Source organism: Penicillium arizonense (assembly GCF_001773325.1).
Source record: "Penicillium arizonense strain CBS 141311 chromosome Unknown PENARI_contig042, whole genome shotgun sequence".
NCBI classification, from domain to species: domain Eukaryota; kingdom Fungi; phylum Ascomycota; class Eurotiomycetes; order Eurotiales; family Aspergillaceae; genus Penicillium; species Penicillium arizonense.
In genome coordinates, this window is record NW_019173319.1 from 82,938 (window position 1) to 109,197 (window position 26,260).

The 26,260-nt window shown below is 50.9% G+C and overlaps 10 protein-coding genes across 10 annotated transcripts; 6 read left to right on the top strand and 4 right to left on the bottom strand.

Moving 5' to 3' along the window:
- Positions 1-248: 248 nt before the first annotated feature.
- On the bottom strand, positions 249-1,092 carry PENARI_c042G05003 (histidine phosphatase family protein; the record flags this gene model as incomplete). Its single annotated transcript, XM_022637161.1, has 3 exons — positions 249-445; positions 500-659; positions 721-1,092. 3 exons carry the CDS (start codon positions 1,090-1,092, stop codon positions 249-251), a joined length of 729 nt encoding a protein of 242 aa, XP_022482999.1.
- Positions 1,093-1,467: 375 nt separating this feature from the next.
- PENARI_c042G10433 (uncharacterized protein) lies at positions 1,468-1,766 on the top strand (the record flags this gene model as incomplete). Its single annotated transcript, XM_022637180.1, has 2 exons — positions 1,468-1,623; positions 1,677-1,766. The coding sequence occupies 2 exons, from the start codon at positions 1,468-1,470 to the stop codon at positions 1,764-1,766; spliced, it is 246 nt and encodes an 81-aa protein (XP_022482992.1).
- A 2,239-nt stretch (positions 1,767-4,005) lies between these two features.
- Positions 4,006-6,147, top strand: PENARI_c042G05410 (uncharacterized protein; the record flags this gene model as incomplete). Its single annotated transcript, XM_022637165.1, has 1 exon — positions 4,006-6,147. One exon carries the CDS (start codon positions 4,006-4,008, stop codon positions 6,145-6,147), a length of 2,142 nt encoding a protein of 713 aa, XP_022482960.1.
- Positions 6,148-7,740: 1,593 nt separating this feature from the next.
- On the bottom strand, positions 7,741-9,706 carry PENARI_c042G01148 (proline--tRNA ligase; the record flags this gene model as incomplete). The annotated part of the gene is made up of 4 exons (XM_022637149.1): positions 7,741-8,806; positions 8,866-9,060; positions 9,113-9,282; positions 9,344-9,706. The coding sequence occupies 4 exons, from the start codon at positions 9,704-9,706 to the stop codon at positions 7,741-7,743; spliced, it is 1,794 nt and encodes a 597-aa protein (XP_022482980.1).
- Positions 9,707-9,931: 225 nt separating this feature from the next.
- On the top strand, positions 9,932-11,918 carry PENARI_c042G09753 (chaperonin-containing T-complex alpha subunit TCP1; the record flags this gene model as incomplete). Its single annotated transcript, XM_022637177.1, has 6 exons — positions 9,932-9,974; positions 10,034-10,081; positions 10,141-10,226; positions 10,282-10,386; positions 10,441-11,475; positions 11,535-11,918. The coding sequence occupies 6 exons, from the start codon at positions 9,932-9,934 to the stop codon at positions 11,916-11,918; spliced, it is 1,701 nt and encodes a 566-aa protein (XP_022482962.1).
- Positions 11,919-12,089: 171 nt separating this feature from the next.
- PENARI_c042G03994 (uncharacterized protein) lies at positions 12,090-13,204 on the bottom strand (the record flags this gene model as incomplete). The annotated part of the gene is made up of 2 exons (XM_022637157.1): positions 12,090-13,107; positions 13,164-13,204. The coding sequence occupies 2 exons, from the start codon at positions 13,202-13,204 to the stop codon at positions 12,090-12,092; spliced, it is 1,059 nt and encodes a 352-aa protein (XP_022482978.1).
- Positions 13,205-13,698: 494 nt separating this feature from the next.
- PENARI_c042G09661 (uncharacterized protein) lies at positions 13,699-15,939 on the bottom strand (the record flags this gene model as incomplete). Its single annotated transcript, XM_022637176.1, has 3 exons — positions 13,699-15,092; positions 15,144-15,257; positions 15,309-15,939. 3 exons carry the CDS (start codon positions 15,937-15,939, stop codon positions 13,699-13,701), a joined length of 2,139 nt encoding a protein of 712 aa, XP_022482976.1.
- A 1,474-nt stretch (positions 15,940-17,413) lies between these two features.
- On the top strand, positions 17,414-17,868 carry PENARI_c042G03745 (uncharacterized protein; the record flags this gene model as incomplete). The annotated part of the gene is made up of 2 exons (XM_022637155.1): positions 17,414-17,444; positions 17,501-17,868. 2 exons carry the CDS (start codon positions 17,414-17,416, stop codon positions 17,866-17,868), a joined length of 399 nt encoding a protein of 132 aa, XP_022482998.1.
- An 810-nt stretch (positions 17,869-18,678) lies between these two features.
- Positions 18,679-24,186, top strand: PENARI_c042G01624 (putative rRNA biogenesis protein RRP5; the record flags this gene model as incomplete). The annotated part of the gene is made up of 3 exons (XM_022637150.1): positions 18,679-19,137; positions 19,186-23,589; positions 23,641-24,186. The coding sequence occupies 3 exons, from the start codon at positions 18,679-18,681 to the stop codon at positions 24,184-24,186; spliced, it is 5,409 nt and encodes a 1,802-aa protein (XP_022482981.1).
- A 365-nt stretch (positions 24,187-24,551) lies between these two features.
- Positions 24,552-26,013, top strand: PENARI_c042G06983 (uncharacterized protein; the record flags this gene model as incomplete). The annotated part of the gene is made up of 2 exons (XM_022637168.1): positions 24,552-24,853; positions 24,939-26,013. 2 exons carry the CDS (start codon positions 24,552-24,554, stop codon positions 26,011-26,013), a joined length of 1,377 nt encoding a protein of 458 aa, XP_022482997.1.
- Between the last annotated feature and the right edge of the window lie 247 nt (positions 26,014-26,260).

A 26,260-nucleotide genomic window follows, 5' to 3' on the forward strand; every position in this document is an offset into this window, starting at 1 on the left:
GTTTGTTGAAGCTCATTGTTCCCAACTCTGCAGGTTAGATTCGAGACCTACAGCTGCAACAACGAAACCACCAGAACTGTTCGGCCCTCTGAACAAGCTTCAACAAGAGAATGTGTACTTTGTGATTGGTAATTTGAATGATTATCCTGTACATAGACCCCGCAGGCTAAACAGACGGCATGCCTTTATAGAACTAGGCTTATTGACAAGGATACTTCATGGTCCAGCATCTACACTGGTGAAATAGATCACGCCAATATGACACCCCATTCGATCCACATTTTCAGTGTCGCCTGCTGCAGCTCTAGCTGTTGTTCTTTGGTCAGGGCAACTGGTCCCAATCCTCTGTTTTTCCTGGATTCTAATGTCTCCCGTAAAGCCGGCCTTTCGTCCTCATCATGTGCAAAAGCAAAGGAGCGAACCTCAGCATTAGCCCAGTCCGTTGCTTTACAGTATGGATTAGCATGAGACGGAGGGAAGTGAGAAGGCAACAACCCACCATGTGAATTAACGGCATTCACCCAGTCATTTGTAAGAGAATGCAGAAAACAGCCATGGGAAACCACCACGATCTCCTTTTCAGGCCGCTGGCTCAGCCACTGCCGTGCCAGTTGAGCTCTCTCTAAAAGTCTGCCCGCGACTGGAGCCCATTTGCCTTCCTATATATGTAGTCCGCTTAGTCTTACCCAAAACTAAACAGATTAGACCCTGAACGCGTACCTTGATGTGCCAGCCAGGCTCTACCACTGTAAAATCTACCGGCAGTTTCTCGAACTCGGCTTTGATCTCAAGCAGGTCCCTGCCAGTGTCACAGATGAGATCACTTGCTTCCTGCACCTCTGGCCAGGCGATAACCTGCAGGCCGCCGTCCCCCACCTTTGAGGGGAACGCCAACAGCGCGGTCTGAATCGCGCGTCGCAATGGCGATGAGAGAATCAGTTGGATATTTTCCAATGCAGGGAACCTGGCACCCAAGGCGCCGGCTTGCTCTTCTCCCAGGGGCGTCAGTTCGGGGTCGGGCAAATGGTGGTTTGCATGGCTGAGATTGTGGACACCTTGCGCGTGGCGCACACAGTGAACTATTGGCGACATTCCTGAAACATCTAGCTTTCAGTGTGAAAAAGTGAAAAGTGGTTGGACTTTATGTTTGAGAGAAGAATCAGGCAAAGACAGGTGTTTGCCAAGACCGGGGTTTTGTTGATGCAATATATGTCAGAACCTGCGATTCCATTCAGGTAGACTTTTTTTATATGTCTACAGTAATTATCCATAGCTCACCAAGTGCCCAATAGGCAGACATCCGCTGCAGAAGTGGCGGATTTGTACCGTAACGAAATCCACGGCAAAGCCAGTAAGCACCTTCATATGCCCAGGGCTTTGTTAGTTTGTTCTCAATAACCAGACGACCTCATCGTTCAGGACCCCTTTGATGAGATTCTCGCACATCCCTTTGACCTATACGGCAGAATGACACACTACTTTGGCATCGCGCCCAACTCAACCCTGCCTGATGTGAAACTGTACATCCCTGGCATTCGTTATGCAAAGACGGACGGGGCTATGGCTTCGGGCTTGGGCCAGTACCTACGTCTCAAGCAGCGAGACCAGTACCATGATGGCTTCGTACGTGCACTGGAGAATATAGGGGAAAGGCACACAGAGGGGAATGGACATAGGCTACACGTATTTGGCGTTTGCTTTTCAACGTGACGGATCGCTCGCCATCACTTCCTACATCAACCCGGGTATCTATCATGCCGACATAAAGGCAGAATCCCCGAATGTTCAGGGACAGAAGACATGGCATCGTAAATAGTTTGTCACATAGAAATGGATTCCCCAAGTCACTATAATCTAAATTTACCTCCAGCAACTAAAACGGAACCATCCTTGTCGAATCGCACTTTTAGTTCCATAGATTACATTAAAAGATTGAACGATAAAGAAGTTGTTCGTGATATCCGACAAAATTTGCGTCAAAGAGTTCTAGTTCCTATATATCAGAGGACAATTCAAGCATATTTCTAGCATTTCAGGACGCAATCGCACACACTACTGCTATCAAGTTGTCGTATAGGTAACTGCAGTCATATCAAGAATATCACGTGTCATCAAGCTAGAAGGCTGTTATACAAGAAAATCATTCACAGGTATAAACAACAAACGACTTTGTTCATTAAATGTAGACTGATCAAAACAAAGCGTCCGGCGTGTCAGTGGGTAGAACCTAAAAATGACAAAAAGAGATGATAAAGTGCACATACATGTAAATAAAGATTTCGTATTCTCTAATAGTGAATTTATGCTTTGAAGTGGTAGAATATGTCTCGGGTCAACTTGACAATTGATAAGTACCTAAGTTTTCTTAGCCGTTAGTCTAGATCCTATTTTTGTTTCTCTTCATTTCCCCCTGTACTATTTTAGTACATGCAGTACAACATTTTGTACTGACATTAACTTATAGAAAGGAAAGAATAGTTGCGTATTAGTCAGTTCAAACTTCCATCAGAATCCTCATTGAGAAAAAGACACCAAGCAAGTGCATGCCGAACAAAAAAGGGGTTGGTTAAAGTTGACATTCCCGGGCGGTTAAATGCCAGCTATCGGCGGTGACAAAATGTGATGACGATCGGACCCATTTATCGGAATCGGAATCGATCGATCTAAAGAAGCCAAGGGCAAGAGTTCGTGTAAAGAACACATTGTTGCATCTTCATTGTGAGATTAAAGAACTCTATATATGTAACTAACGTGAATCCACATACATGTACCCGCATCGCACCTCAGCACAACCAAGTAACAACCAACAAGGTTCCGAGCGGATCATTTGCATCAACTTACTAGTGTTTCAAAATCCCCCTGAAGAGTTGAGAGTTGGCGAGTTTGCCATTTTGCGGAGTTGAACTTGGGAACCCTAAAATTTACTTTTTTCGCTTTCTGCGTTCCTGCTTTTCTGCTTTTCTGCTTTTCTTTGTCTCTCGCTGACCCCTGTCACGCTTGCATGTTCTAGTCAGGGCTACTAGGTATATTGCTATTTGTGAACTCCGGGCATCCGACGTTCCAAAATTGGCACTTGGTTCGCAGTTCCTCCTGGCACCAGACGGCTCGATTTTGTGTCGATCACCTCGTCACACCAATGAAGACTCGTGCGGAAATTGGAGGCTCCATCGCATGCCACAATCCAAACCCCAACCCACTTTTGTTGTGCTCCTCGGCATTTGAAATTCATCACTGGCCCGTTGATTGGGCTGCTGCCAGGAAATTTACAACTGCTGCCTCCAATGAAATGAATTTGGCGATGTTGGCGTTTTCGCCTGTCAACAAAACTCCTATGTGGACCCCTATCTCGGATGGGGCCCGACTTTGTTAAGCTTCCAGCCTATTATGCAGCCTGAATGCGCTGTTCCATAGGCAAAATATCTGCTAGCTGCATGCTTGACCCCATTCGAATGGGGCCTGCGTGCACGAGACCGTTAATCGTAGTCGTGAAGACTCGGGGGAGTACATGTACTCGGGCCTCGAGCTGTGATCCCCAGGGCAAGTGATGTGAACAAAGGGAGAGACGCGATGGGGTATTCTTAAACTTTTAGCGTGCGAACCGTCCGCCTCATCGGCCACAGGCTCCGCCATGATCATGGAGACCGGGTCACTTTCCCCTGATCCAGGCACAGAAAGGTGTTGGATCTGCACGCCATCTACTGGACCAGGAAGTGACTTCCTTGGCTCTTGTTGACTTTTCTATTCTTCTTTCCCCAACTCCTTTCCACTATGAAATGTATACTTGAGCCGTGTGACGGTCTTCCATTCTTTAAGTGATGCCATGATATCAAATCATTCCATTCTTTATGACGACCGGGTCTCGTTACTCCACTGATTGTCAGCTTGACATATTTCCTTCTTTTTTCTCCCAACCTCACTGCGGTGACCCCTCTATACTGAGCACTGCCGCGTGCCGTTCTCCAATTTCGCGCAGGTTTTGTGCTTGAGCACATTCGAAGCTTCAAGATGGGTGCCTTGAAGAGACTTTTCCAGGCGGAAAAGAACCCGTCTCGACCGGTGACTAGTCTTGGATTCGAAGGCTGTCGGGTGGGGGACCCCTACTTTCATATGACGGTTGACTCGCCGGCGCGAAGTCATTTTGGGGATTTCCCGTCAAGCGCTTCGCAGTCACTAGATGTGGCTCATCATTTCGATCAGATTGAGAAACAATTCGAAGATCTGCATGATTCCTTCCAGCGGCCCACATCTTCTCAATCGGAAATGCCGCCTTCGGGTACCACTGATTTCACAGCCTCCAAACCTCAGAATGGCCGGCATATCGATTTGATGGATGCTATATTTTCCTCGGAACGCCCTCAGACGATCAAATCAGAGCCTGTCTCTCAACCTGCCAGCCCATACAATGAAGATGTCGCGGAACGGAATATGACTAGGTTCCTCCGGATCCAATACAGAAATGGACTTGCAAGCTCGCGGATTCTTGCTGCACTGTACCAAGAGGATGTAGCAGACCGGAACATTGCGAAATATAGTAAAGATTCTCGCACCTCGTCAAACCTGAGCTCTCGGTCATCTCCAGCCGCCCCTGGAAGAGTCCGTATCCCAGAAAGCGTACGGCGCAAAGCCAGGAAGCGTGACCCTGGCAAGCCCACATGGGCATCAGCAGAGAACCTACGGACGGAAAAGCCCTCTCAGGATGATGGCTCTGGCACTTCGTCCCAACGATCATCCAACCAACTCCTTCGACACCAAATATCGGCACCTAGTCTGTCAGCGGACGAAGGATTTGTGCCGCAAGAGGAAGCACCACCGAGCCCAGTTCAGCGCTTGGGTGTTCCCCCTGCCTATAAGCTGGGCAAGAGATGGAGTAATACACCTCTCCCGGACAGCCCAACAATTCCCATTCCTATGGGCGATAGTGAAGGCGCCGCCGAGGCTCCCTCGGTGCCGCGATCACCTGCTACAATTAGTCGCAGCTCATCTTCGACATCAAGATCACATTCTCCGGCACCACCACCAGCGCCAGGCTCCAAAAGGAACGTTCGCGATCTCTCAATCAACACTAAATTGGCTTCTAACGGACGACCAAAGATCACACACCGTGCCATTCAGCCGCCAACCCCATCAACCGGCAGTATGAAGCGGGCTCCCAGCATCGCGGAAGTCATGAACAGCCCTTTGCCCGTTCCAAGTCCAGCCAGTCCCCCTAAACAGTCACCGCGCTTCAAAGCCTCGGAATTGATGGACTTGTTCAGCAAATCCTTCACATCTATCCCAGGCACCCACCCGACATACGAGACTCTGCAAGATGCCATCGTCCGCGAGATCAACTCCCACGAGGCATTCCGGCGTGTCCCCGTGCCAGCCCCAGGACCCCCATTCACACCCACGCCAGACAATGACAGGTTCGCCGGCTCCAATCCCGAGCCAGGCCTCCTCAGTCGGAATGCCTCAGCAAAGGGGCGGCTAGCAAAGAAGGGCTCATTCAGGAAACACAAACGCAACTCCGAGTCCCGCCGCAGCATCTCATCCAGCGTCGGCTACGACAGAATCCGACGAAAGGTCGTCGGCTCCCCAGGCCGCCGTCGTCACACCGACGCCCCTCCCCCAAGCCCGGGCTTCCTGGATGATATCCAGCCCCAAGAACAAATCGCCCCACGACTCATTGCCGGCGAACCAATCACCTACCTGGATGTCCTGCGTGCAAGCAACGAACTCCCCACGTCAGCCCCCAACACCAAGATTCCTGCTGCCTCTCGCAAGCGCGGCCGCTCAGAATCCGCTGGCACTCTCGCTACGATGGTTCATGCTGCCCCAGATATGCCCTCCACCCCGGGCACAATTTACTGTATGCAAGCACACTCGACTCCGTCAGCCAGTGACTCGCAGGAAGACAGTGATGATGACGATATCATCCACCTCCCTAGTGTGAACATGCCCCCTCCTCGCGTGCAGGTCGAAGGCGTGGACGAAAACAATGTTCGATATGTGATCGACGCTGCCTCCTCTGATGAGGCCCTGAAGCTCATGCACTGGCCGCAGCGTACTGGGCGGGGTGTTAACTCCAATGCCTATGAGAACAGTCTCTCGCCGCTGTCTCCTGCACGGTTGCAGCTTCGCAGCTCTCGCTCTGTTGAGACTTACTAGCTATGCTAAAGTTGGTCTCCTCTGGCGCTTTTCTAATGTACGGGAAATATTTGCTTTTCTCCACATGATAATGATGCTTTCATGACTTGCGCTTTTTCTCTATCTCTCTATACAAAAGCCTTTCAGTCTTTTTGAGTCTTCCCCGACACTGGGATACCAAGCCGCTATTCTCATATTCGTACTCATCATTCCTTCTCTTACATTCCATTTTTGGTCTTATATTTCCTGTCTACAATACCCTATCTCTACATTCACCCAAGTCGGTCTCTCCCATCCCTGTACCTTTCTTTTGCTCTACTATGGACCTTGCCCGTCCTCCTCCATGGGAAAACTCTTTCTTTTTTTTTTATCTCAATACTGATTGCATAGTCTGGCCGGAGTTTTATCATACCGTTCCTTCTTATTACAAATCTGTATTATAGCCAACAAAGCGTTTGTTTTTATTCAACTTTTCTCTATGTATATTACTCGATTGGAAGATATCTATAAAAACTTCCTATCAGCTAACTTAACTTTCAATCCTTTGTTATTCTGCATGCTGTATTGCTATCACGTGATATCCCAACCCCTAAGAAGACCTCTAGCTGCTACAGATCCTCCTTGGTCTAATCCCTCACCACCTAAAACTGTACCGCTGTTTATGCTACTGGTTTGCCTCTTTCGCATAAATAGATGCTCTATTCTTCATTATCATATTTATCCCAGACGTTGACTGCTCACTTCCAGAAGGAGCTTTCCCCTTGGGGTTGTGGGCTTTCTGGAACCTTCAAATCTATTCTCGTTCACCCTTACTATAGCCAATTCCAGGAAACAAGTTCTTTATGGTTACAGTGTCGACAAGCTAAAGCATATATTTCATGAGCGCGCCAGATGTCTAGGATATGGGCATGGTATATTCGGGGAAACGACACACATCTCAAGCATCGGTGACCCTGCGGGTATCTAACGCTATAAAAGTGGCAAATGAATCATCATTGATTGTGAGCGTGGGTCATACATCAAAGATCTCAAGCATCATGCAGTCCTCAAGACTGTTGCGGTATATGTGGTTTATGAAACGACTATAAGCCACTAGAGGTCGATTGAACTGATGAGGGTACACTTCCTCGCCATAGCCGACCCGGAAACATAAGTGTTTTCCTTTGGTCCTCGAAACTTAAGGATGACGGCTTACTCAATCCCCGAATTTACGGCCGGAGGGCTACTCACCGATTCTAAACCTCATTTGGGCTAAATGTTCTAGTACACCCTGACGAACATAACAGGTGCTTTTGACGGCAGAGAGACAAGAATAAGTCCTGCTTTACTGATCTACTGAAGCTATTACTATCCTGAGATTGAATGAACTTGCAGCTTAGTTAAAAAAAGGATCGTTTCTTCTCATATTCTCATTTCAACTACATGGCGCAACGCCTCCATAAGTCCCCATAACTGTATAACACAAAGGGGAAAGGTATCATTCGGATATTCCACACCACCACAGCCTTATGCAACCAGCTTGTCTTTTCGTTGACTCCCCAATTGCACAAAAAAACTCGACATCATTTAGAGACAGGTAAATGCAGACGATGGCAAGATGATAGATCAGCCAGCTTAGTAGGAACGACCGAACATGCACCACTTCTCGGCAAAGCGGCTGCAGTGGGGGTTCAGGCAGCGAGTAACACCGGCCTCGATACCCTCAGGCTGCTCGAAAGGAATGCACAGCGACTTAGCGCCCATGCTGGGGGCCTTGGCATCCTCGGCCACGCCAGAGTCTTCCTCGGCCTTACGGGCAGACATGTCCTTGATCTGGTCCTCGCACTCCTCAACCAAACAGAAGGGAATAACGCAGATGTTCTTGTCGTTGAGAGCGGGGGTGAAATCGTCCCAGTTGGTGATCTGCTTGCGGTGGGCCTTGTACTCGTTGTCGGCCCGGGTGTAAAGATCCTTCTGGATGGTCTCCAGCAGCTCGGGAACAGCGGTGGACAGCTCGGGAATAGGGATGGTGGTCTTGCCATCCTTGCCCATGTCACGGCGGGCAGCGGTGACGAAGTGACCAGCGGACTCGCCGGGGCCAAACTCAAGGCGCAGGGGCACTCCGCGCATCTCCCACTGGTTGAACTTCCAGCCGGGGGAGTAGCTGCGCAGGTCGCTCTCAGCCCGAACACCGGCGGCAACGAGGACAGTGACGAGGCCATTGACCTCGGCCATCAGCTTCTCGCGCTCCTCTTCGGAGTGCTTGGCTGTGATGCCGACGGGGACAATGATAACCTGGGTCTCGGCCACACGAGGAGGGAGAACCAGACCCTTGTCGTCACCGTGGACCATAACCATGACACCAAGTGTACGGGTCGACAGACCCCAGGAGTTTTGCCAGACGAGGAGAGGATCCTTCTTCTCACCTTCCTTTGCAGAGGGATCCTCAACGGTGATACCGAACATCTTACTGAAGTTCTGGCCCAAACCATGGGATGTGCCACCCTGGATACCACGTCCAGTGGCAGGGATGTAACCTTCGACGGTGGTAGTGTAGAGACCACCGGCGAACTTTTCCTTCTCGGTCTTCTGGCCCTTAATAACGGGAACAGCGAGGAGCTCCTCATAAATCTTGGCGTACCATTCGAGAATTATGAGAACTTCTTCGCGGGCAGCAGCTTCTGTAAGGTGTGCGGTGTGACTAGTGGAATCAGAATTAGCATGTTTTCTACAGTAAGGGGGAAAGTACAAGAGCAGTACCCTTCTTGCCACAAGAACTCTCTCGTACGGAGGAAAGGCTGGGGGTTCTTGAATTCCCAGCGGACGACTGAGTTCCACTGGTTGAGACGCAGGGGAAGATCACGGTGGCTGCGAATCCACTTTGCGTAGTATGGGTACATAACGGTCTCTGAAGTAGGGCGGATGGCGATCTTCTTCTCGAGAGGGGTGGAGCCACTGATATGGTATGTTAGTGTATACAACAACCGTGGCTCAAGTGATATCTTACGCGTGCGTGACCCAGGCGACTTCAGCGGCGAATCCCTCAATGTGGTCCTTTTCACGTTGCAGGACATCCTCCGATACGAACAGAGGGAATGAGCAGTTCTTGACACCAATGCTCTTGATCTTCTTGTTGAACCAGTCCTGGATCTCCTCCCAGATGAAGTACGAAGTGGGCTATACAGTGTATATAGATTAGCGCCATTGTCTCTCTATCTTGATCAATTTCACAGCTTACCTTGAGAATATAGCATCCAGAGACATCGTAGAAGTCCAGCATCTGACTCTTCACTACCGTCTGCTGGTACCACTCGGGGAACTCGGTGTCCTTCTTCGCATCAATTCCGATCAGAGGGGGACCCTCGGCCTTCTTCTTGGGAGCCTTCTTGGCCTCGGGCTTAGGTGCCTTTTCTCCCTTGTTGGCACCGGCCTTCTTTTCAGCCTTCTCGGCCTTGAGCTTGGCAGCCTTCGCGGCCTTCTTAGCGGCATTCTTCGACTCACCCGTCTGGTTATCAGCGGGGTTCGCGGTGCGGTCAGGCAGGGCTTGAGGGGCAGCAGCACCCTCAGCGGCGGGGCCGTCGGTGGGATTCTGGCTAGCCATGGTAAAAGAGAGGAAACGACTGTCTGACTAGACAAAGAGAGCAAGGCCTTAACCAGGAGTAAGTTGCGGGGGAAGCGAAGTCGGGTGTGACTCCTCTCAAAGTGGGATGCGATATCGAAAAATGGCTCACCGCCCTGGCAGAACTTTTAGTGCCCACAGCACCCCCCCGAAGCCAGACAGCTCTGCCATCGCACTCGAATAGCTCACTTTATTTCGTCTGTTATCATGGCAGGCATCTTTGAAGCACCGCGGAATGCGGACACACTCTGTGAGATTTATCCGATTGACTGTTGTTATTTTCAATGAACTGACAAACCTCGCACACAGTCCTGGGTGGGCAGAAAATCACCGGTGCTGATGTCCGTGAGCAGACTGGTATGTCGAGTTCTTAAATGAATACGCTTTCCTCGGGAACAGTAGCTAACTTTTTGAAGTTCTGGCGACTCAGGCCATCGCAAATGTCATCAAGAGCTCTTTCGGTCCCTCCGGTTTGGACAAGATGATGGTGGACGACATAGGGGTATGGAAACAGATCAACCCCGCAGAGCTTTATTACAGCTTCTAACATTTGGCAGGATGTTACTGTGACGAACGATGGCGCTACCATTCTGTCTTTGCTGGATATTGAGCACCCTGCGGGCAAGATCCTCGTTGATCTGGCCCAGCAACAGGATAAGGAGGTATGGGTCTCTGCATCAACCCTTCAGGCACCTGCTGATTATAAATCTCAATAGGTCGGAGATGGCACAACCTCTGTCGTTCTTATCGCCGCAGAGCTGTTGCGGAGAGGAAACGAGCTAATTAAGAACAAAATCCACCCCACGACCATCATCACAGGATATCGTCTTGCCCTGCGCGAAGCCGTCAAGTATATGAACGAGAATGTTACGACAAAGGTGGATAATATTGGAAGGGATAGCTTGGTCAACATTGCGAAGACTTCCATGTCCAGCAAGATTCTCGGTTCCGACTCTGACTTCTTTGCGAACATGTGTGTGGATGCAATGCTCCAGGTGAAGTCCGTCAACCAGAGAGGCGAGGTTAAATACCCCGTCAAGGCTGTGAACCTGCTCAAGGCCCACGGAAAGAGTGGCCTTGAATCCGTTCTCGTGGACGGCTATGCTTTGAACTGCACCGTTGCTTCTCAGGCTATGACGACCCATGTTACCGACGCCAAGATCGCTTGTCTGGATATGAACCTGCAGAAGGAGCGTATGAAGCTTGGTGTTCAGATTACAGTGGAGGACCCCGATCAATTGGAGAAGATCCGTGAGCGGGAGTCGGGCATTGTTCTCGAGCGTGTTGAGATGATCCTGAAGTCCGGTGCCAATGTCGTCCTTACGACAAAGGGTATTGATGATATGGTTCTCAAGCTCTTTGTCGAGCGTGGAGCCATGGCAGTTCGCCGTTGCAAGAAGGAGGACTTGCGCCGTATCGCCAAGGCCACCGGTGCCACCCTGGTCAGCACCTTGTCTGACCTCAACGGAGATGAGAAGTTCGACGCATCAAACCTTGGACATGCCGAGGAGGTTGCGCAAGAACGGATTTCGGACGATGAGTGCATCCTCGTCAGGGGCACCAAGGTCCACAACTCCGCTTCCATTATTCTCCGTGGTGCCAACGAATACAGTTTGGACGAGATGGAGCGCTCTGTGCATGACTCTCTCTGCGCTATTAAGCGGACTCTGGAGAGCGGAAGCATCGTTCCTGGCGGTGGAGCCGTGGAAACAGCACTTCACATCTACCTTGAAGAATTCGCAGTGACAGTGGTAAGTTTTATTGGTCGCGACTTCAATTATTGTATATGATTTCTAATGCTCTTCTACAGGGCTCTCGTGAGCAACTGGCCATCGGCGAGTTCGCACAGTCTCTTCTCGTCATCCCTAAGACTCTGGCAGTCAACGCAGCCAAGGATTCATCCGAGCTCGTCGCCCAGCTCCGCGTTCGCCACGCCCTGTCACAGCGTGTGCAGGACGGCGATGCCAACGAGGAGGAGAAGGCCATCGCCAAGAAGAAGACTTACCGCAACTACGGTCTGGATCTGTCCAAGGGTCGGGTTCACGACACCCTTAAGGCGGGTGTTTTGGAGCCCAGCATGAGCAAGGTCAAGCAGCTCAAGAGTGCCGTCGAGGCTTGCATAGCCATCATGCGCATTGACACTATCATCAAGCTGGATCCTGAGCAAAAGGCGGACGACGGTCACGGTCACTAAAGCCGATCGTGTGTTGACTACTCCAATTATCAAAAAAAAGGCAGTAATATGATGTGAAATAGACGATCAGCAGTAGAAATCTCACTTTCCACTGCTACTGCATATGAACAGATCTCTCAAAAGTAGATACATGAAACTATAGCCCTATAACTCCGTCCTCGTTCGTATATATCACTGCCGTTTCTCGGCCATCAGCCGACGATACTCCTCAACAATATTCCTCCGCTCACCAGCCAACTCCTCTCGCCGTCTCAAACTACCAACAGCAGTAGGCACATTGGCAACATCAACCTTAGCCCCACCACGCACCTTAAAGATCTCCCGAGGTTTAATCAACGACGGTGGCGCAGGCGCAACATCAAACGGATTCCTCTTCCGCTCCTGATCACGCTTCTTCAGCTTCGCCCAGGGATCAGGGTCATCATCACCACTATCAGGAGCACCCTCCTCCCCATCAACATTCTTCCCCTTCTTCTTACTCTTCCGTGCCGCAGCAGCAGCCGCTCGCTTCTTAGCAGCCTTGCCTCCAGCCTCAATCTCCCACTCCTTCCACTGCTGCAATTCATCCTCCATCTCGGCCTCGCGCTCTTCTCGCTCCGCCTGCTCTTTCTCGCGGATCTTCTTATCCTCCTCACGCCACCCGGACTGCAGTCGGAGCAGATGCTTCTCGTGCTTCGTCAGCTTGTGCTGCTCGTTGGTCTTGGCCTCGCCGGACTTAGTTGTCTTGGTCATTTGCGATAAGGGCATCTCGCGGTCAACGCGGGCCGAAAACTCGGCTAACCGTTCGCCTGGAAGGATCTTGGGCATTGCGGTCTTCCCGGCGGCCGGTTTGGATTCTTCGGCCTTTGTGCCTCGTGCGGGCTTTTTCTTTGACTCGGTTGTAGCCTCTGCGCCGGTGCGCTTGCGCTTCTTGTTCTCGCCGGTTTCCAGTCCGGAGGGGGCTCGCCGGCCTGTTTGCTGGAATTGCATTATGCGGCGGAACGCTGCCGGGGTATCATCTTCGGAGACGGTCTTGCGGCGGCTGCTGGGTGCTTTATTCGCGCTTGAGTTTTGATCTTGGCCTTGGTTCTTCTTGTCGCCTTGTTTGTTGCCTTGCTTGATTGGCTTGCCGTTTTTGCCTATCTTTGGCTTGTTTGCGTCACGGACTGGGAGTGATTTGGCGATCTCCGAGGGTGGCAGGTTGAAGAGACTGATGTGAGGACTCGTTAGACTTGGAACCTGGAGTTATCTATTCTTTGTACTCACGACTTGTCAGCCTCTCCGCGTCTCTTGTGTTTGTGAGGCATTGTGGGTGTTCTTGTGGTGTAAGTCTGGGTTGGAGTTCAGCGGCAACTTTTTTTCGAGGTTGACCGCCCTTATCTCTTATCGCCCACTTGACTTCTACTTGGGCACTTTGCCTGAAATTTATATCTTTAGACTCAATGGAATAATTGCAATTCTGACTATGCTAATGATTTGCCGGGGCTTTTTCCGGGGGGGATGATTCGGGGATTTTCACAGGCTCGTCCTGCCCAAGAAGCATGTGCCGGGCAATTTTCTACTATGAAAATATATTTAAGTAGTCAATTTTCTTGATAAAGTAGGAAACCGTTCGATTCAGTAGTCAAATAAGAGCAGAATTAAAGTTCCGAGAGGGTGCAGGCCAGAATAATAACGGGTATGCTGCGCTAGAAAAAGAATGCCCTCCCAAGCGCCACGGAAATGCCCAACAGTGAAGGAAAAAACATCCAAACGCCATGAAGAATGCTGAGAGTAAAAATCACAAAAGAAGCGGGATGAATCATTCGTCTTCGTCGTCGTAAGAGTCTTTCATATCAGCCCAGCCGCACTGCCAGCGCTTGCCCTCCGATTCACCACCGTTTCGAAGGTCACGAGCCTCAGGTCCTTCACGCCAGCAGCGAGCGGTGTAATCGTCACTCACAGTGATAAGCTCACCGGCTTGGGTCCATGACATACCAGTGACTTCTTTCTGGTGGCCTTCAACAAGAGGGGTACCGGATTGGTGGATCGGAATTGTGTCTTCAAGACGTCCAGACAAGCCAATTCCGGAGTTCGTGCGACGCAGGCCAGAGCGGGTGGTGAAGAGGGACGTCCGAGTGGGCGGACTTTCAGGGGGTGTTTGTACAAGGGGGTTGAAATATCTTTCATCGGTAGGGAATAGAATAGGACAGAAGTCACTGCTTCCAGTAGCTAGCATCTCTGGGTGATCGCCATTCGCTTTGCGGACAGCCAGCTTTACGTAGAAGGTAGAGACCTGGAGACGAGGGTGACGGAACCCGTAGAGAGGTCCGAGGCCATCCTTGTCAGAGCCTCCAGTCCGACGTGGACGGTTGTTATTGACCGAAAGTTCAGGCGCGTTTCCGAGGATCAAATGCGAGGTTGAATATGTGTATACCGTGTTGTCTCGGCAAAGAGTATACAGCCGTGCACCATCTCCTCCAAACGCCATGCAAGTAAGACCGAAGCGTCGATACTTCACGTGGCTTTCCGGCTCCTGTGTTGTAGATAGCGGAATCACGGGTCGACCGCGGCGGTTGTTATGTGCGGTTCGCAAGTCCCATAATCTCACACTTGCACTGGCTTCAGAAGCCGTGACAAAGAGATTTTCACGTCCAGGAGACAGGAAAGCGAGCGAGGTCACGGTGATGTCGGTCCGGCCAAAGGGCGGTACTTCATTCTTGTCCATTGCCGGTTTCTGGGAAGTCGTGTAGGCATGAGCCCCTCCAATGGTGTTGAGAACGTGCGGGTATAGCATCTTCGGGGGCGCAGCAGTCGAGGGATTCTCGGCTTCGGACAGAGAGCATTGGACTTGCAATGCAGGCCGTTCAAACCCTTTGCAACGAAGATCCCAGATGTTGACATTTCCATCTCGACTGCATGTAGCAAGAACCTTGTTATTGGAAGCCGGTTGGAATTGGATGCGCTTGACGGAGGAGGAGTGATTCGATAGGCAATGAATGGGTCGTTGTGTTGTCATATCGATAATAAGAGATGTTTGGTCACCAGATGCTGTGGCCAGTAGCATGTCATCAGATGAGAATTCAAGATCCATGATCGAGTTCATGTGCGGACGGAACCCGAGGTACGCATCAGTGAAGCCAGCGACTTCGTCGATTGAGGAGTCTAGTAGTCGAATACCACCCTCTTCGTCGCCAACCGCAACCAGCGAATTTGCTTCCTGTGGGTTAGATTTTGTTTGCAACAGTCAGGACCTGCATGACTTACTGTTACATGAAGCATTGCAGAACGGCAAGGCCGGTGAGCCTTCTGATGCATAGCTAGCACATGTGTGACGGTCCTGGCTTTGAGAATAGAAGTTGGAAGTAAGATCTTGCCATCCTAAATAAATGGATTAGAAACGAGCAGATAAGCTATGTGGTGAATACCAACCAGCGCCAGAGTTGGATCGCAGGGTCGTCCTGTTTGCTCTAGAACCCATCGCGGTTCGCATGAACAATGCGCCAGAGGTTTGCAATGCCTTGGAACGACGCACAGGTGCCACCGGTTTGGATTGTTTTGGTGGACTCGGCGGGGTCGCTTCTCTATGGCGGAGGTCGATATCTCGAATTGTCATATCATGTTCCACTTCGCCCGTCGGAGACCGGACACGAACCCTCTTCAGCGGCGAGGATTGTAGTGGAGAGATGGCAGAAGAGAACGAGTTCTTGCGCTTCCTGCTTGGAGTGCGAATGAAGTCTTCGGGTAAGCCATCGTGGGGACTTCTAGTGCTGCCAGCCTTGGAGGTTCTCGAGAATGCTGGACCCAGGCGGTTGACAGCCGGCGAAGTAAGAGCCCGTAAGGCCTGGCGACTGGTAGATGGGTTGGTCGAATTATCTGCGGTAGGCAGGAGGGAGCGTGGGGTAAAGAATCGTCGGAATGATCGAGGTGTGACCGTCGGTGGCTTTCTGGCTCTGCGGCGGCCACCAGTATCGGAGGAAATGGACGGAGGGGATGAAGGCGGCTCTTGGGGAGGCCGGACAGGTTCTGAATGGGGCACCTCCGGAAGATCGAAGAGGCCCATTGTGTGACGAAAGGAAAGAGAGCAAAGAAAGACGAAAAACTACGAGTGCATGGGCCGGCTAAGGGGATGAATCGGGGAAGATTAGATCTTTTCGTGTCGCGACGTGACGCGATCGTGTCAAGACATTTCACCCCTCCAATCCAGAACTCTTCACAATTTATCCCACGTCAGATTGGTATTTCCTATTTATTTTATTTTGTATTGATTCTATATTAGTTATCTTTATCCTCTATTCCAATTTTCTCTGTCTTCAAAAATTACCATAGCGGAGTGGGGGCGGTTTATAGCCCGTTTTTGTTGTCAACAATCGGAATTCCACACACTCAATCAACTATGCTGGCTGATATTTACATAATTTATCAGGAAGTACGATGAAGGGTGCTTTCAAGATGTTTTAAGCCCGTTATTTATTAATGTAGCTTTGGCAAAAATGTGGTTTGCAAGCTTCAGCGAATTTCTATACCACTATTTATATTGGAAGTATAGGGCTTATGGAACAGATCATTGCTATAACATTCAGTCAAGAAACATACATTCACCAATCGAACATTCTTAATGAATTGAAATTTCTTGCGGCTTGATATGTAATAGTAACACCTGAAGATAATAATAATACCAGGAGCATTTTCCGTGTGTTTAGTCAAATGTTATCGGTTCGATGGACTCTTAGGGCCCTATCAACGCAATGAATCGAACATTTTCTTGATGCAATATCTTTATTAAAGAGACCATCGCTCAAATAGCAAGACTGGACTTCAATTTTAACTGATCAGCACTCTCTCCTGGACCATTTCTCTTGCCAGTCTTAGTTTCTTGAAAGCCACCGTGATAGAAGTCGGCTGTTTCAGATCTACGTGTATGAGATCCTTGGTCTGGCCCTTTCCACTGTGCTCTTTGTCGTAATTATTACCAGACTGAGTCGCCCAGGATGCAACAGGTGACGGAGGAAGACTTGGGTCTCTGACGTCTCTCCCACAGCTCGTTAGATGACCCACGTTACCCAAGTCGACACTGTGTTCCCAAGCTTGAGGCTCATCAAGGTACTCAACTTCCTTGAGATCAATAATCAGCATTTCTCCATTGCCACGAAAGGAAAAGGCCAGATTCTGGTCCTAATGCTCGGCTCCGTGAGCATATAGAATCCTGAGAGCTTCCCCAACTTGAGTCTCCAATGGGGTCACCGCATGTCAGGACATGTTTGCCATGAGCGCCACACTACATTGCTTGCCTTGGTTTCTGAGGCTATTTAGTCTCTTTCCCTTCCATAAAGAATTCAGCATCCTTTTCCTTCTCTCTCCCAGCCTACGTCGACAGGCTATGACCACACTAATCTATATATCAGAGGTTGAGAGAGGTCTAAGCAAATTGCGAGGAACGTTCTGCGTGCAGTACCCGTAAATCCCAAGGTTTCTCAATATAAATAATCGTTGTAACGGGATTTCGCTTTATCTTCAACTTACCATCTTCACTCACCATGTCCTCTCACGCGCCCGACCGGGCAAGCAGTCTGTATTCTATGACGCAGAACTCCTGTGTGTTATTAACCACTTCTACCATGCAGATAACGATCCTAGTCATGAACCCACCGAGCCCACACAAGTCGAGTCTGACTTCTGTGGCGAGGCTTTTCCCGCTCATACCGCCCCGCAAGAAGCTCAACTCACTGCCGAAGAAGAGATGATTATCCTGCTCATGCACCCTCTCATTCCCGGGCTCTTTCTGGGAACTATCTTCGCCTACACTTGGGAAATGCAGGGAATTGTACTCGCATCCACGCGCTATACGGCCTGGGGTGAGATGCTTACCCTCATCGAAAAAGCAAGGAACATGTGCCGTGGCATCTTCCAGTTCCCTGGCTTCGTCTGTCTTTGCCTGGAAAACGGGATGTTCAGTCATGGACACCTTGCCGTGCTCCCGAATAACCCGTAAATGTCAGCAATATCTTCCCAGGTCAGGAGCTATTGAAATTTACCGATCAAATGGAACGGATGGTCTACTCGGAGGCCCGGTACAACATTTTTACGCTTTACGGGGACCTTTATGAGAAAAGAATAAATGTAATGTAATCTGAGCTCTTGATTATTACGAATCGGCTTCAGATACGAAAACGACAATTTTACGCCGTTGTCTCCATCTCATTCAAAGTTTGTATATTTGTGCAGCATATTTGAGGGACAATGGCATGGTGGACCCGCCGCATTATAAACAATTTTGGCAAGGGATAGGCACCGTTGATCACTTTTTGCTCGTCAGGAAGCGTTACGTACATAAAACAGGTATCTATCATAAGTAAAAAATCTACATTATTTTGCTGAACAAGAACTGCTCTCTGGTCCTGAAGGCATGTAGACCTAGTTGCTTCCCGTACGGCCTAAGGTGGGGACCACTTGGCTTTTTGCTCGATATGATAAAGAGACAATTGCTTAAAAGTCTCTGCTAGCTAAACAGTGGCTGTAATGGAAACTAATAGTGGACCAGAGCACAAAGAGCAATATAGGTTGGGATAGTGACGCCTCTCCCAAAGTTTGGAGTCAAGAGGTTAACTTATTTCAGGTTAGGGCACGCTCCGGCACGTTAATGTTCGCCATAATATTCAGGCATCAAATTGCTGACTCACGATCGCTCTCCCAACCTACACCGCCCAAAAGGTTCTGCCGCGACTCGGAATTTTTTTATCTTTTTCTTGAGGATCAAACCGCAATCTGCAACAGAGCACGATTCGGTTTTGCCTGTTCAATTATGGCGCCAATTAAGCGCAAGGGGAATGCCCCTGAGGAAACAGCTGCTCGCCAGCCCCAAAAACGTGCTAAGGTTGGAGCGGAGGAGAACAAAAAAGAGCATAAGAAGGAAAACGATGCCGCCTCCACCGCCGCGAAAGCTTCAGAGCTTTCCGTGTTGCGCGACGACGAGCCTTCGTTCCCTCGTGGTGGTGCAAGCGTCCTGACCCCATTGGAGCGCAAGCAAATCCAGATACAGGCCAACAAGGATGTTCTGTTCGAGCAGAAAGGATCCCAGAAGCCTTCGAAGAAGCCCTCCACCACCTTCGAAGATGAGAGCGACAATGACGTTGAAATGGAGGATGAGGAGACAACCACAACCTCTAAGAAGTCACGGAAGAAGAAGACAAAGGGCAAGAAGCCTACAGACAAGGATTCGACTGAAAAGCAAGAAGTTCGCATTGAGGGTCTCAGCTTCAAGGTACGTGCTGGAAAATCTTTTACGTCGCATTGAATCTAACAGTTGCAGCGCCTTGTTCCTGGAACCATGATTCTCGGTCAAGTTTCAAGCATCAACGCCCACGACATCGGCCTTTCGCTGCCCAATAACCTTACCGGATACGTCCCTCTGACAGCCGTGTCTAAGGGACTCGAGGATAAGATTGAGAAGATGTTGAATGATGAAGGAGAGGATGACGACGAGGACAGCTCGGATGACGAGTCTTTCGATTTGAAGGAGCACTTCTATCTGGGTCAATATCTGCGAACATTCGTTGTCTCCACCGGTGGCAACCCCGCTGATCCCAAGGCCCGGAGCAAGAAGCACATTGAGCTGTCAATCGATCCTAGACAGACCAACACCGGCCTCACAAAATCCGATCTCGTCGTGAACTCGGCTGTTCAGGCATCCGTTGTTAGCGTGGAGGATCACGGTGTGGTTATGGACCTTGGTATTGAGGGCTCAGACGTGAAGGGATTCATGTCGTCCAAGGAGATTGATCCTCATGTGGACTACTCGAATCTCAAGGAAGGATCTGTTTTCCTCTGTATGATCACTGGTCAGAACCCCAGCGGCAATGTTATCAAGCTGTCCACCAACTTCCAAACGTCCGCCTCGATCAAGAAATCGAACTACCTCAGCTCCGCTCCCACAATCAACACCTTCCTCCCCGGTGCCGCCGCAGAAATCCTCCTTACCGAAGTCACATCAAGCGGCATGATCGGAAAGATCATGGGAATGCTCGACGCAACCGTCGATCTGGTTCAGTCTGGTGCCAACAACGGCAAGATTGACCTGGAGAACAAGTTCAAGATGGGTGCCAAGATCAAGGGTCGCATTGTTTCTACTTTCCCGTCTGCCGAGCCCTTCAAGGTTGGCTTCTCGATGCTCGACCACGTCCTCAAGCTTTCTTCTGATCCCCGTGGTCCCCGTTCCTCCGATGAGGCCCCTGCTATCTCCGCCATCATTCCCGAAGCGAAGATCGTGAGGGTTGACCCCGGTATGGGTGTGTATGCTCAGATTGGAGAGACGAAGCACATTGGTTTCGTCCACATGTCAAGGCTCTCCGACGGCAAGGTCGAGATCATTGAGGAAACATCTGGTGCTTTCAAGCTCGACGCTGTCCACGAGGCCAGAGTTGTCGGTTACAACGCCGTCGATAACCTCTACCTGCTCTCATTCGAGAAGTCTGTTCTTGAGCAGCCTTTCCTCCGCGTTGAGGATGTCACCGTTGGTGCCATCGTCAAAGGAAAGGTCGAGAAGCTCTTGATCGGTGCCAATGGCATGGACGGATTAATCATTAACCTGGCCGATGGAATCACTGGTCTTGTTCCATCCATGCACTTCGCCGACACCCAGCTTCAGTTCCCTGAGAAGAAGTTCCGTGAGGGCCAGAAGCTTTCGCTGAGGATTCTCTCCGTCAATGTCGAAAAGCGCCAGATCCGCTTGACCCTGAAGAAGAGTTTGCTCAACAGCGAGTCTGCCATCTGGAAGGACTATAAGGACATCACTCCTGGGTCTCAGTCCCCTGGTACCATTGTCAGCCTGCAGACCCACGGCGCTGTTGTCCAATTCTACGGTGACGTCCGTGCTTTCCTTCCGGTTTCCGAGATGAGTGAGGCCTACATCAAGGACCCTGCCCAGCACTTTAGACAGGGACAGGTCCTCAATGTCCACGCTTTGAGTGTGGACGCCGCCCTCGGCAGACTCACCGTTTCTTGCAAGGATCCTTCTACATTCACTGAGCAGTACCGCAAGGCCTTTGAGACTCTTCACCCCGGTCATCTTGTTAGCGGAACCGTCTTCGAGAAGTCCAACGAGGATGTTCTCCTCAAGCTCGACGAGTCTGGTCTCATTGCTCGTATCGACTCCCAGCACATCATTGACGGACCCCCCTCCAAGCAAAGCTCGATGATGTCCAAACTCCGTGTCGGCCAGAAGCTGAACGATCTCTTGGTTCTCGATATCCAGCGCGCCCACCGTCTCATCAAGGTTTCTAGCAGAGGCAGCATGAAGAAGGCCGCCAAGTCCAAGTCTATGCCCAGCAGCTTTGAGCAGGTGCAAGAGGGTTCCACCGTCACCGGTTTCGTCCGCAACATCACTCCCGATGGTGTCTTTGTAGAGTTCCTTGGTGGTCTTACCGGCTTGCTCCCCAGACGTCTTATCGACGACGCCAACCTCGAGCAGCCTCGTTACGGCCTGTCGAAGGCGCAGACTCTTACCCTCAATGTTCAATCTGTGGATATGGACTTTAAGCGCTTCATTTTGAGCATGAAGCCCGTGGATGCTGCGCCTGTCGCCTCCAAGAAGGCACCTAAGCAGCAGACCGACGACACCGTTGCCAACCCCATCGACAGCAGCATTAAGACCATGTCCGACTTCACTTTCGGCAGAATCGTCGATTGTAAGGTTGTCTCCATCAAGGCCACTCAGATCAACGTCCAGCTGGCGGATAACCTCCAGGGTCGTATCGATGTCTCCGAGATCTTCGACGACTGGAAAGACATCAAGGACCGCAAGCAGCCCTTGCGATTCTTCAAGGCCAAGCAGACCCTTTCCGCCCGGATCCTTGGTGTTCACGATGCTCGCAACCACAAGTTCCTTCCCATCAGCCACCGCTCCGGCAAGTACCCTGTGTTCGAGCTCTCTCTCAAGCCTAGCTACTTGAAAGCTTCCAACCCTGCCCCTCTGAACATGGAGCAGGTTCAGGTAGGATCGTCCTGGATGGGCTTTGTCAACAACGTTGCCGATGACTGTCTCTGGGTCAACCTGTCCCCCAACGTCCGCGGTCGCCTGCGCTTCATGGATGCCTCTGATGACCTGTCTCTATTGACCGATGTTGAGAAGAACTTCCCCATTGGCTCTGCTCTCAAGGTACAGGTCACTGCTGTCGATGCCGAGAAGGGTCACCTCAACCTCACTGCCAAGCAGGGCTACGACAAGCTCGCCTTTGGTGATATCTCTGTTGGCATGATCCTTCCCGGGCGTGTTACCAAGGTCACCGAGAGCCAGGTAATCATGCAGCTCGGCGAGGCCCTCGTCGGCGCGGTCAACTTGGTTGATCTCGCTGATGACTATTCCAAGGCCAACCCTACCGTGCACAATAAGAACGAGGTTCTGCGTGCCTGTGTCATAGCCGTTGACAAGTCTGCCAAGAAAATTTCTCTGTCGCTGCGTCCTTCCAAGGTTCTCAGCTCCTCGCTGCCCGTCCAGGACCGCGAGATCTCTTCTCTCAAGGATGTCAAGCCCAACGATGTCATCCGGGGCTTCGTCAAACGTGTCACTGACTCCGGTTTGTTTGTCGCTCTTAGCCACGACGTCACCGCTTACGTGCGCGTGTCCGATCTTTCCGACTCCTACCTGAAGGAATGGAAGGACTCCTTCCAACCCGACCAGCTGGTCAAGGGTAAAGTCACCTTCGTTGATGCCGATCAAGGCAAGTTGCAGATGAGTTTGAAGGAGTCTGTTCTAGACCCCAACTTCAAGGCTCCCATCACCCTCAAGGACCTCAAGACTGGCCAGATTGTTACCGGCAAGGTCCGCAAGGTTGAGGAGTTCGGTGCTTTCATCGTCGTTGACGGCTCTGCCAACATTAGCGGTCTCTGCCACCGCAGTGAGATGGCTGACAAGCGTGTCGAGGATGCCCGCACCCTGTACGATGAGGGCGATGTTGTCAAGGCCAAGATCATCAAGATTGACCACGCCGCCAAGAAGATCTCCTTCTCGCTGAAGGCTTCCCACTTCCAAGATGAAGAGGAGGAGGAGAGCGACGATGAGGACGAAATGAGCGTTGATGGTCTTGGTGGTGTCGAGCTGGGCGAGGATGACAGCGAAGACGAGGACGATGACGACGAGTCCATGGGAGGCGTCGATGTTGAAGACGACAGTGAGGCAGAGGAAGAAGAATCCGACGAGGATGTGCCGATGCAAGACGCCAAGCCCTCCAAGACTGGCGGCCTCGGCGCGGGCGGCTTCGACTGGAGCGGCAATGTCCAGAAGGACGATGCTGCCGCTCCCTCAGACAGCGATGACGAGGACTCCAAAAAGAAGAAGAAGAAGAACCGCAAGGCCGAGATCCAGGTCGACCGCACCGGCGACCTAGACGCCAACGGCCCGCAGTCAGTCGCTGACTTCGAGCGTCTTCTCCTGGGTGAGCCGGACTCCTCCCTGCTGTGGCTGCAGTACATGGCCTTCCAGCTGGAGTTGGGCGAGGTCGAGAAGGCCCGCTCCGTTGCCGAGCGTGCCCTGCGCACCATCACCATGGGCCAGGATGCCGAGAAGCTCAATATCTGGGTTGCGCTCCTGAACATGGAGAACACCTACGGTGATGACGACAGTCTCGAAGAGGTGTTCAAGCGTGCTTGCCAGTACAACGAGCCCCAGGAGATTTACGAGCGCATGATCAGTATCTACATTCAATCCGGCAAGAACCAGGTATGTGTTCACCCCTCATCAACATCAACTGATATACTAACTACCTTACAGAAAGCAAGTGACCTTTTCTACGAGGCTCTCAAGAAGAAGATCTCCTCCCAATCCCCCAAGTTCTTCTACAACTACGCCAGCTTCCTCTTCGACACGATGAACTCCCCCGACCGCGCCCGAGCTCTCCTCCCGCGTGCCCTGCAGTCCCTCCCGGCCCACACGCACATCGAGACAACATCCAAGTTCGGCCAGCTCGAGTTCCGCTCGGAGAACGGCGACGTGGAGCGCGGCCGAACCGTCTTCGAAGGCCTGCTGTCCTCGTTCCCCAAGCGCATTGACCTGTGGAACGTGCTGCTGGACCTTGAAATCAAGGTCGGCGATGCGGAGCAGGTGCGCCGTCTGTTCGAGCGGGTTCTTGGCTTGCAGAGCGGTAAGAAGGGTGTTAGCATTGACGCTAGCAAGAAGCTCAAGCCTAAGCAGGCCCGCTTCCTCTTTAAGAAGTGGCTTGCCTTTGAGGAGAAGTTGGCTGCTGATAATGGTGATGAGAAGATGGTTGAGGAGGTCAAGGCTCGTGCTGTGACTTACGTGAAGTCGTTGCAGGAGTAGATCTTTCCCTAAAAGTGTACCTCGTGGGTGTTTCGGAGCATTGCATTGTGTACTTGTATATAGATATCACCAGGAAATATGCTTTTTCTTTATCCTATCCCAGCCCAGCATCATAGCATGTGTATACGTACAGAGTAGACATCCAAGTGTTCCTGGTCTTCCTGGTCGGCAGTGGTGGCCAATCACTTCCGGCGCCTCCGCAACATGTTCTCAGCCCTGCGAGATCTTGGCTGATTTCTCTTTTTTCACCTTTTTGAGTGGGACTTTTTTGATAGTAAGTTATATGTGAGGGTTTTAGTCTCGATGCTTTGTCTGTCGTTTCTCTCTCTCTCTCTCTATAGTCTTTTCTCTCTACAAGACTCACTATGAGCTTCCGGCCTTCCCCGCAGAATAGCTCCGCCTCTCTGGACGCTCGCTTTGAACCCTACACAGACTCAATCAACCCAGAGCCAGAAGATACAAACAAAGTCAATGTGCACGTCCAGCCTGTTCGCGACGATGTGGGGCGCCCAGCCCCTCCATGGCGTCGAGTATCGACAGACTCAGCTTGGACTTCATCTCCGAACGAAGACGCCCTCTCCGAAGAGCCAACCCACAAGAAGCGATCTGGTCGCTCAAGATTCCTGCGCGGTCTACTGCGCACCATAGTCGGGATCCTCGTCATGCTGTGAGTCAACCTAATCCTGACCGCTTCGAAGCTGTCAATCTACAAGCCCAGATAGAACAACTCACTAACTATAACTGAACCACAGAGGCATAATTCAATTCGTCTCGATAGCCTGCGGCATCGTCCTCTCATTCTTCCCAGATGAATACGACCGCGCAGCCAAAAACTGGCTCTCAAGCACCAATGACACCAGCATCCAAGACACAACCCACTGGCCAACCGATGTCTCCCGTGATATCATCCCAGTAGCCTGCCATTCCCATAACGACTACTGGCGCCGCGTCCCACTATACTCCGCCCTACAAGCGGGCTGTATCGGCGTCGAGGCCGACGTCTGGCTCTTCGATGACGAGCTCTACGTCGGACATACGACTTCAAGCCTGACGCGCGAACGCACCCTGCAGTCAATGTACGTCAACCCACTCATTTCAATTCTCGAGCGCCAGAACCCTATCACGGAGTTTCAACCGTCACTCGATACCCCGGCCCACGGCGTCTTCGACACGGACCCGGATCAATCGCTTATTTTCTTGATTGATTTCAAAACTGCCGGTGCGGCGACGTATCACGCTGTCGTGGAGCAGCTTGCTCCACTGCGTGAGCGTGGTTATCTTACTCATTTCAATGGCGAGGAGATCGTATCTGGACCTATTACCGTTGTCGGAACGGGGAATGCACCATTCAACCTTATCGATGCAGACTCCTCTTACAGGGATATATTCTTCGACGCGCCGCTCAACAAACTTGTAGACTTCCCCGAAGATTCAGATTCAGAACCAGAACCAGAATCAAACCCCCTCAACAAACACACGAACGACCTAGGCCAAGGCCAAAGCGGCATGCCCTACAAAATAACAGCAACCACCTTCAACGCCACGAATAGCTTCTACGCCTCCATCTCCTTCCGCGCCGCAATCGGCTTTCCTTGGCCGTTCCACTTCACACAGAAGCAAATGGAGCTAATCCGCCGCCAGGTGCGGATTGCGCATGCGCATGGGTTGAAGGTTCGGTATTGGGCGTTGCCGAGTTGGCCGCGGAGTTTGAGGAATCATATTTGGAGGGTTTTGGCGTTGGAGGGTGTTGATGTTCTTAACGTTGATGATCTTGTTGGGGCTACTAAGGGGGAGTGGAATACGAGAATTTTTGATTGGTGGCCTTGATCTTTGATTATAGATCAAACTACTATGGTTATGATTTTTTATGTTATGGATCGGGGGCGTTGACTTTTGCTGATTTATGATACCTGATACCTTGATACTGTTATGTTGTGCTATTTGATAGATATTCCTTTCTTTGCTATATATCTGGCATTTTATTCTATTCTATTATCATGGGAGATCAGGATACTGACACTAACGGCTATTGCCTTGATAGCCGAAGAAATGATATCAAAATGAAGATCAAAAT